The following is a 10,713-nucleotide window of genomic DNA, read 5'->3' as shown; positions in this document are numbered from 1 at the left end:
ACAGTAACAGGAATTCAGCTATGAGAGCATGTGGTGCAACCTTATGAAATTGTACTTTTTTTTTTCATTTTTGTGTAACTGATGAACAAGTACAATATGTAAACTATGTAAGTGTGTATTTTCAATGTATGTCACTTGTAATGCTATGTTTCATTCATATTCAATTGTTTTCGCAGTCCTGGTTCAGGGGTGTGACACACACACACACACACACACACAGAGAGAGAGAGAGAGAGAGAGAGAGAGAATATGGTGGAAGGGGCGGTGGAGAGAGTTGGGGTGGGTGAGATTTTTTTATTATTTAAATACTAAAAATAACAAAAGAAAATAGAAAAAAGAAATGGAAAGGGTAAAATTGACCTCTCAAGTGTATTAGGGACCAATATCATGGGAAAATTTTGATTTTGGACCTTCCATGCAAGTTGAAATTTTTTTGGACCCTATCCATAGTTTTTGAAAAATCACATGGACAAATTTTATAGTTTTGTCGTGTGATTAAATTCCCCGTATTTCTACGCGTATGTTTCAAATATATTAAAAATTTTAATTAGCAATTGTTTAAGATATTTTGTTAAGTTTGAAGTTTCTTTCTAAAAAGATAAAACTGCAAGAATGGTCCATATGCTATGTTGAAAATTGTCATTTTGGTCCAAAAAGGTTTGGACTAGCACCACTAATCTAAAACTTTCATTTTGTTGCGGGTTTGATCTATTTTCTTTTGAAAATATCCAAAATGATGAATTTTCCCTTTACAATTTCATTTTCTATTTTCCTTTTATTAGAATAATTAAGAAAGAAAGAAAAATACAAATATTTACCCCTCCCTCCCTCCCTCCCTCCCTCCCTCCCTCTCTCTCTCTCTCTCTCTCTCTCTCGTTTCACACCCAAACACACAAATCCACCTTTAAGAACATGAAGAACGCCTGGTACTCCCATCCCTTCTTTGGTTCGGTCACCACCATAACCACCGCCAAACCACCAACAATAACCAATTTTTCCCAGAAAAATCGAGCCTTCAGACAGTAACCATCATATTTATCTTCAACCCACCATGAAAAATCACCACCATCGAGAACCTATCATCACCGACTGCCTTGTTCTTCCATTTATCTTCTGATCAAATTGCAACTCAGAAAAAACATTAAGAAATAAGAAGATTGGAGAATGGGGGACTGTGATTGAATGGAGAAGTGTTGTCTACGATCGAACAAAAAAAAAGAAAAAAAAGGGGTTGATTTATTTGTCTTCTTGAGTGTGACCTGTAATTGAATTTGAAGAAGGAAAGACGAAGACACATACGACATTAATGGAGGTGGTCGGAGGATTGTTGGCTTCAGATTTTATGTAAGTTGACGATGACACAGGCATATCTAGATCAGATTCATTGAATACGACGCCTGCAGTAACATTGCATATCTGGTTCACCATTTGAAGTGATTTCCAAAATCGATTTCATTTCTTCGCAGCCTGCAGTAACATTGCGGAGGTGTTGTTCTGTGATGGTGAAGGGCAGTGAAGATTGTGGCCTTCGCTGATGGATAATGATCAAGGACTATGATCGAAACCACATCAATGCTCTTCAACTTCATCTCCTTTGCAGGTCTAACCTGTCACACCCCCAGCCGGTGGCGGACGTAGGGACATTTGGATCGACTCATAAAAATATATAACACAAACGATACTTTTATTTATTATAAATTATTTGGGATTACATTGTTTGATAGATAAGCACACAACCTAAACATAACTAGAAACTAAACAAACTCCAACGAGCTTCCTTGATGACATCTTCCTCCACTTGGCTATCCTCTATACTCATCTCCCTGAGAATACATCTATTTTGAAAACGTCAACTTAATGTTGGTGAGTTCACAAGTTTTTATAGTTTTCTGCTTTATTTGGTTGTATTATAATAAGAATCATTTTTCTTTTTAGAAGAACATTTATTTCCTTGTTAAGATATTTACCAACCTTAACTTATTATCCTTATAGAATATTTTACCAGTCCTAACCTACTATCCTTATAGGATAATTTTATCGATTATATGTTACTATCTTTTATATTTTAGGATGTTTTCCTTTTATTAGAATAATTAAAAAAGAAAAAAAAAGAGAATACAAAATGCTTATGATTCACTGATTTCAAAATAGAGAATACAGAATGGAAATACAGAGAAAGAAACTTAATGATTCCCTTCCTGCCCAAGCTAATGATTAGCCGATCCTCCATAACAGAACAATATTCTCTCATATAACCCTTAGTCTTGCATTCACCACAATATATAGCGTTCTCTCAAAAAGATGCCATCAATCCAAGCATCACAACCCTACACTTGACGTTTTTTTCTTGCAAGAATAAACATTCCAAAGTTTGGGCTCAATGGGTTGTTCTCTATCGGTCATCATATACGGAAGCAAGCTATAGCTCTCCGGTGACTTTTCTGGTTGGTCTATATCATCAAGTTGTTTATGCATTTCGATTCATACCCACTCCTATGAGTCCTTTAAATGCAGTAGGCCCTTTACCCATCATCAATTGCTTTACAAGCACAATAAAAATCGATTAGTACACCCGTAAATGTTCAAACTAAAATCCCTAGCAAATCACAAGCCCATGAATATCGTATTTTTCTCGAGCTCGTCTTTTTATGTGTGTATGTGTGTGCTTTTATGCATGTGTATGTGGCGTTTGCCCAACAATCTACTCCTAGGTTTTTAAATATGAAAGAAAGAGAGAATGATAAGAATGAAGAGGAGAGTTGCATCTTGCATGTGTATGTGTTTTGAGTATGTGTTTGTGTGTGTGTGTGTGAGAGAGAGAGAGGGAGAGAGGGTGGCATGGGGTCTACTTTATTTTATCTTTTTTTTTAATTATGAGTCACTGATTGTTTAAAATTAGATTAAAAGATTATTGATAAATTGTATAAAAAAATTACAATTGTTATAAAACTTAAAGTTCATTACTCTCATAATTTATTATACGTATTTTCTTCTCAAGCCTTCTTTTAATTCCTCAAATATCACTTCTCCTTCTTCATTCATATCTTTTCTCCATTGCCATATTTTTCTATCCATGTTTCTGTTCATTTCTCATTGTAACGACCGGCTTAAATGGAAATATATATATATATATATATATATATATATATATATATATATATATATATATATATATATATGCTATATATATATATAGCATAACTTCAATCCAAACTCAATGTAATAGTTTAAAAAGTTACCTACACTACTTTTAGAAAATGGTTATCAAAGAAAACAAGGTAACTGTAGCTCATATCATATGCTTTGCTAAGGGCTGCTAGAATGTTTGAGTTGTATAAAGCGGTGTCTACCATTCACTCTAATTATCATAGATGAGGAAAGGCTGGACAACAACTCAGATTAAAGGATGAGGAATTATGAAGAAAAAAACAAGCTGATGGCAGGCAGTTACACATTGAGGAATGGTCCGCATGTAATTTAGTCCAATAATAAACAAAGGTTATATTCATTTAGATTAGGTTAGGTTGGGTAAGGGATTTAAGCAGCAAATTTATTTAAATTCACAAACAAATATTGGTAATTTATGCCGAAAAGAATGACTAAATGTACAAACTTAGAACTAATCGGAAAAAAGGTTGTCTCTGTAAGCTTTCCACTCCGTAAATGACCCTTTGTAGTCTGTCCGAAGAGATTTTCTCCATCCAAGTAAGTCTATGACAGTGTGATATAAGATTGTATCAGTATTTGCAGCTTAATCGTGACCAAAAGCATGAGCTGAAAGAGGAACTTACCTGTATAGGGAATGGTATCACCAACTAGCATATTTAACCAATCAGGGGACGTGGTTGACTTGAAGTAATCGCGACGACAAAGATAGTAGGCTCCTGTAGTGAGCTCAAATTCAGATAGATCTCCTCCAATAACTTCTTCCTCTTTCTTGTAACTTTTGTAGTATTCAGGCTCTACTTCACCATCATCTATGACCACAAGGCTGGCACCACACCTGCTTACCATAAATCCATCCCCCACAATGATGGACACATTGATTTCATCTCCAGCGTCTAATATGTTCCCAATGGGCCAATAGCTTAACCACATCACATCTTCTTCAATTCCCGAAATATCATAGATGGCAGGGTTATACATCCAAGTAAGGCCCTTGGTAGTATTGCTGAATTTGGTGAACAAAGCCCTTGTATGATCATCCCTGCGTGTTCTGGCTGATATTCTGTATGAGGCGGTTATGTTTAAACCTCGGATCCTGCATTTCTCAGGAGAAGAAGGCACACGAAAGGATAAGGACGCGGACGATGACATATACTCAGACGTTGGCATGTTTTGATCCTTTATGACTGCCAAATATGTGCTCATTATACCATATTCATACAGCACCTGCTCAAACAAATTGCAGAAATAGCAAATTATTCATATATTAATCAGTTTCCTGGTAGTAAAAAGATGTGTTTTTTTTTTTTGTGCTTATTCATGCATGAGAGAGAGAGAGAGAGAGAGAGAGAGAGAGAGAGAGAGAAGTACCTGTGTCTGCCAAAAGCTTCTAATGACATCACCTGTGAGGTTCACCTTAGTATTCTGATATGTTTTGATCCATTTCAAATGTCCCAAATCTGCTTCATCAAGCTTTGCTAACGGCACCAATTTGAAAAAGCCTTGAATTTCACATAAGTTGTCACAACCTTGATATTCAAATTTCTGCAGTCTGAACCGAGCTGATTCGAATGTTATTTTCTCCAGTTCAAAACACAAAGATGTATACAACTCTTCTAGTGTACTAGGGAGACATAGGAGGGACTTTACATTTCGACAACCACTCACATCGAATACCCGAAGCATTTCATGATAAGTGTAATTGGTCAGGAGCATTAACGGATTACTGACCAAACTCATGTGATTGTAAAAGAATGGCGGCTCTTCAATTAAAAACAATGGATCATCATCTATTCCATCAAGGTTCCAGTCATTAAGAAACAGAATCTTTAACGAGTCTGGCAAGGGGACCAACAGTTGATTTTCGTACTTCTTATTTGATGCAACCTTCCCAAGATGATTACACCATCCGAAGTCCAATAGAGAAAGCTTCTTAAGACCTCCGATGCTTTCACAAACATGAGTCAAACTGAGACTGATACAGTGCGAGAGAATCAAAGTCTCGAGATTAGGAAGTCTGGAAAGATGGTGGATACTGACAAGATCGAACGACCATTTAAGATTTAGGATCTTCATTGAATTAAGAACCTATTCCAAGAATACAAAGATTGATTCATCGTACGTTAACACATAAACTGGCAGAAAGTTGGGAAGCTACGATTGTGTTTGGTTGTAAAAAATTCTCTACTTTTCTAGAAAAGTGAAACTTTTAAAAAAGTGTTTACTTTGATAATTTTTCTAAAATTTTTCCGCGAAAAGAAAATTTTTCGTTTTCCAAAACCACAGAGAACTTGGAAAACTGATAATCACTGTTTTCCACACTTTTCCATTTCCAAAAGTTTTCTAAAATATATAATACACACAAACACCCAACCCGACCCACACCCCCACACACTGCACCCACACCCACCCCATCCCCACAGGCCCTACACACCCAGCCCACCCCACCTACATACCCCCACAACCACCCCCACCGACACTTACCTATACCTACCGCCATACACAACCCACCCCACCCTATCCATGCTACCTACCCCACCTCACCCTAACCTTACTTACCCCACACACCCAACCCACCCCTAACCCTATTTAAAATAACTGAAAAAGAATTTCAAAAACAAGTTAAAATAACAAAAAGTGGAAATTGAAAACTGATAGAAAAAACACAACCAAACACGATTTCTAATTTTCTAAAACGGAAAATGAAAACTCAAAAGTTTTAACCAAACATGTTTTCTAAATTTTCCAATAAAAACTGAAAATAAAATTTCTACTACTTTTTGAAAACTTTCCAAGAAAATTGAAAACACTTTTCAACAACCAAAAAGGTGAAGTGACAAACAGGACATCAAATTCCTACCATGGGCGGTTCAAACTTCTCCAACCGTCCATTGCTCATTTGTAAAACCACCAAGCTGCTCCCTAATAAGCCGGATGGTATTTCTTTCAATCGACAATTAGTCCAGTACAACCATCTTAATTCTGGAAAATTCTTGTAGGACCCCTCAAGTTCCACATATTCTAGCTTGAGCAATTTCAGTTTGTCCATTTTTGCAATTGAAGTTGTATCAAGGGTTGATGGCTGTAAATTTAGCATTAAGTTAATCAACTAGTACATATACCTCATGTATGATATAACATGCACTGAAATATAAGTTTTCGACACTTATTCACGTCTTTGGCTTACATTTGACGTCAACCCTTCTTTGAGCTTTTGCATGTCAAGTGATAGACCTTCAATTGTTTTTGAACCCTAATGGGGAAAGATATGAAATAAGAGAAGGCAAGTTAACATAGGAGGTTCATGTGAAAGGGAAAGAAAGTTTAAAGATACACATAATTAAGAAGCATCTTAGTAGTTAGTACCTCTCCTTTTGTCAACAAACGATAAGATTCATCATTTTGCGAGACTCTACTACGTGCTGCAGGATCTCTGGACTCTTGAAGGACTATGTTTCTTCCCATCTCTTGAAGCAATTGATGCATCAACAGTTTTTTACTTGGTGAGACGGTAAGAAGGCATCTGTTAATGAGGGTCCTGATCCCAGCTTTTGCATGCCAGTCTTGCTCCATAATCTTTACCACATAACCCTCATATTCACCAACAAAGAAGAAAGCAATATGCAGAAACAACTCTTTGTTACTGGCATAAGGTAATGAGTCAAAGCTCCTTTGTAGTATACCTTGGATTTTACAATCAAGATCTCCTTTCAATGAATTCAGTGAATTCAATGTACTTTTCCAAACCTCAATCATGCTATTTTTTTCCCATGGCTCTTCAGCATCAGAAAATAGAGAAGAACCCAATACTTTAAGAGCTAGTGGGTTTCCACCACAATATTGTGCTAACTGTATGGCGAGATCCTTAAAACCTTCCATAGGAATTTTGGATCCAAATGCATGCCAACTCAGAAGCTGTAATGATTCATCATCATTCAACAATTCGGATTTTTGCACCTCACACTTCCAAGATATGGACCTGAACCATGCACGTATATCTAAAAGCCTAGTTGTTATTATGGTCTTGCTTTGGGTATGAGAAGCCCTTGTTCCAAGTAGAGCGTCTAATTGGTCATGTTCATCAATGTCATCAAGAACAATAAGAACCCGTTTCACTTGTAAGGCTTCCTCAACCTTCCTTGTACCCTCAGAAACACTTGATATACTTGCCCTCTTTTCACCTAAAATGTCTTTGAGAAGTTGTTTCAGTAGTCCAAGCAAACCATCAGACTGTTTAGAGTGCTTTCCGATCTCTTCAAGGTAACTGCTGCTTCCAAATTTTTGCTTGTTTGAGTTGTAAATGAATTTCGCCAGAGTCGTCTTGCCACTACCTCCCATGCCACAAATTGCTAGAACATTAATACCAGATTGCTCATTTTCCAACCATGAGTTGATAGATTTAGCTCGAGTGCCCATTCCAACTAGATGAGCGGGAGTACTAACTAGTTTCAAATCTAGTTCAGACTTGATTGTACGAACAATCTCTGAGATAAAATCTGTTTCAGACCTGCGACAATAGAAAAAGAAAAGAAACACATTCAGAGCATGGCATTTAATCTTCATAAACACTTTAGCTTTCTTCAGTTATAGTGGATGGCATTCAAATGCTCTAGCAAATTTAATATTCTCCCTGCAACCATTATAAACCCGCTAAATACGTGAACTGAGGTGTACGGATATATGCAATCTGATTGAATTAAGTTTTCAATAATGTCAAGGCCAACTAGAAACACCCAATACCTGCTGGGCCAAAGTCAAACCCCAATACGTGCTATGTTATCAGTTTTAATTTTATCTTCAGATTTGTAGTAAACCATTCATAAGTAAGGAGGAGAACGACATAATGTCTAATACATAACCGAAAAGCTATTTATTCCATCAAGTAAACTTGCAATCTTCATTATGTAGATAATTCAATTACGATGCCAAATGTATCTAGAGACAAGGAGTAAAGAAAATGAAGTATTTGTGCAAAAGTAAACCAACCCCTTAGAGTTCTACAGTAAATATGTAATACACAAACAGTAAACCTCTTATCATCTGGTTCTGCACTTTGCATAATTTCAAAGCACAATATGAGCAAAAGAAAATTCCATGACTTGATGTTTTTAAGAAACATACCTGAATTCTACCATTTCCTAGGCACATATTACGATTCCTTATCATATTTTAACACTCTCAGTGAATTAATCAAAAAGAGTTTCCAAAGGATTTAACAATAAGCTTGAATAGAGAAAGCATACCCGGAAACAACCATGCCGGTCAAATCAGCAACCTCTGTAAGAGCTGCCTTCCATCGATTGACATTATACTCTGTCCATTTTGACCCTTCTGCTCCTTCTTCTACATTAATGGCGAAACTTCTCCTTTGGTTTCTGACATCTGAGGGATCGACCTGGTAAAAAATCGGTAAAACAAAATGATTAAAGCTCCGCCTTTGCTCAAGGATCAACAGTAGCTCGTCAAGGCACCATCTGGAATTCGCATACTTCTCTGACAAGACAACGATAGAAGCCCTGGATTCTTTGATTGCTCTATCGATTTCCGGCTTCAGTTCTTGACCTCTGTCGATATTATCATTATCCCTAAAAGTGCGAACTCCTGCTCGCTCTAAAGCTGCGTATAGATGATCTGTAAATGAATTACGGGTATCTTCACCTCTAAAGCTTAAAAAAACGTCATGGCAGCTGGTATGATTTAGAGAAGCAGCAGATGAATCAGACGCCATTGAAATTAGTAAGATGAGGAGGTTGTTAAAAAAGGGAATTATAAAGCATCAAAGTCAACGTCTCCCGAGGATTAGAGGTGTTAGGTGACTTTGGGTTGTTGTTATGGTGCGATTAAGTACGCGTTTGTTTCAAATTAGTCAAGATTTTTTTTTTGGTAAATTACACGGACACCCCTGTAGTTTAGGGTAATCTGCATTTTTGGTCCGTAATAATTTTTTTTAACTCGGACCGTCCTTGATTTATGTTTTTGTTGTACGCTAGTCCCTATTCGTTCTAAATAGACTGATTAGTCCTTACTGATTTCTTTTATATTTTTTTAAATTATCAATTAATTTAAAGAATATTAATTAAATGTGAAAAGGATATTAATTAAATATTAAAATCTGATGGGTCCCACCACCCCATTACTACTTTACCCATCTCACCCCTCACCCTCTTCTTCTCCGATAAACAACCCACAACTTCGTTTTCTCCGACGAACCACCCATAACTCTGTTTCATCTTCCTCCGACCAAAACATCGCCTTCCTGCTTGCTTACCTCCTTGGTGTTTCTAGCAAGATCCATAACTAAGCTCATAACTACTAATCAATTTTGTGAAAAAAAAAAAAAAAAAAAAAAACACAACCAAAACCAATATCTGATGAAACTAAATTCAAAACAAGAAAATATGATGAAATGGAAATCACAAAACATCACATAGAATCTGGTGAAACATAAATTACAACCCAATCGATGAATTCAATGTTCTAGATTTCAAACCTTATACCATCAAATCAAAAAAAAATCCTAGAAAAACATTTTGGGCATTTAGTTTCGTTAATAGATGAGCAAGAAGATAATGGGGGAGTGGAGAGAAGATGGAACCAGATGAACCCTAACTGCCTTTGAACCAGATGAACCTAATCGACGGAATCCGCCATTACCGGACCATCTGGGTTTCAGGTCTCATTCTTTTTTCTTTCTCCCAATGCAACAACGCTCCAACGACCGGACCCTAGACGCATGTGGTTACATTCTTCTCTTATTTTCTTTTTCTTTCTCCAAGTTGATGATGACGGTGAAGGGTTCTAGGATCCGGTGATGGTGGACGAGGACCGAAGCAATGATGGTGATGAGTGGTCTTTCATTAGTTGACGGTAATAAGCGAATAGATCTTTTCTGTAACATTGTCGCCGGAAACCACGATCCATGGTTTATGGTCCACAACAACCTGAGGTTTAAGCGAGGTTATATTTATTGCTTTGCTGTGAGAAACATGCCTACAAGATGTTCGATGAAATGCATGACTCAATTAAGGTATTCATTCAAGCTTATTTTACCTGATACATTGCTTGATTATGTATGTTTGATCACCTGTTTTCATTTAATTTTTGTACAAGGTCACCATTATCCTTCAAGGTAAGGTTATTTTAAAATTTTAGATATACTTTATATTGCATACACCATCATCCATATGATTTTCCCTTTTATTTTTTTCAGATTTAATTACCTTTAAGCATTCATTTTTCGATGATGAATGAAAATCATTGAAAAGCTTTTGACCATGATAGTCTCATCTATCCAACTGCTTTTGGGCGTTTCTTGACTATGTATTTGTATGTCTTCGAACCTAATGTCTCTACATCTACTATATATTTTTTTGTTATTTTCCTTTGGGCATCTCAACAGTTTTCATCAATTTTGTGTTATCCTATGATCATTGTTGATGGTGTACCAACTGATCACATCTTTGTTTATCATTATGTTCCTTAGGTTTCGTAGAAGTTAACTGTTGTTGAGGTTACATACTTTGAAAGTTTAATTGTATGATTGATTGA

At 36.4% G+C, this 10,713-nt stretch overlaps 1 protein-coding gene across 1 annotated transcript; it reads right to left on the bottom strand.

Annotated features, from left to right (window-relative positions):
* Positions 1-3,519: 3,519 nt before the first annotated feature.
* On the bottom strand, positions 3,520-8,964 carry LOC145124343 (disease resistance protein RPV1-like). Its single transcript, XM_079059650.1, has 7 exons — positions 8,409-8,964; positions 6,532-7,672; positions 6,353-6,418; positions 6,026-6,247; positions 4,537-5,253; positions 3,792-4,392; positions 3,520-3,711 (listed from the first exon to the last, which is right to left on the bottom strand). The coding sequence occupies exons 1-7, from the start codon at positions 8,891-8,893 to the stop codon at positions 3,620-3,622; spliced, it is 3,324 nt and encodes a 1,107-aa protein (XP_078915776.1). The 5' UTR covers positions 8,894-8,964; the 3' UTR covers positions 3,520-3,619.
* Between the last annotated feature and the right edge of the window lie 1,749 nt (positions 8,965-10,713).

Source organism: Lactuca virosa, chromosome 7, assembly GCF_052849685.1.
Source record: "Lactuca virosa cultivar CGN04683 chromosome 7, Lactuca_virosa_CGN04683_v6, whole genome shotgun sequence".
Taxonomy (NCBI): Eukaryota; Viridiplantae; Streptophyta; class Magnoliopsida; order Asterales; family Asteraceae; genus Lactuca; species Lactuca virosa.
The sequence above is the reverse complement of the archived record's forward strand: the minus strand, read 5'-3'. Positions and strand labels throughout refer to the sequence as shown.

Excerpts from the sequence above, each read along its gene's own strand:
- LOC145124343 (XM_079059650.1), bottom strand. The coding sequence starts at position 8,893 with ATGGCGTCTGATTCATCTGCTGCTTCTCTAAATCATACCAGCTGCCAT. Across the intron at positions 6,248-6,352 it reads AAGAAGGGTTGACGTCAAAT|CCATCAACCCTTGATACAAC; the intron begins GTAAGCCAAAGA and ends CTAAATTTACAG. Across the intron at positions 5,254-6,025 it reads AGAAGTTTGAACCGCCCATG|GTTCTTAATTCAATGAAGAT; the intron begins GTAGGAATTTGA and ends TTCTTGGAATAG.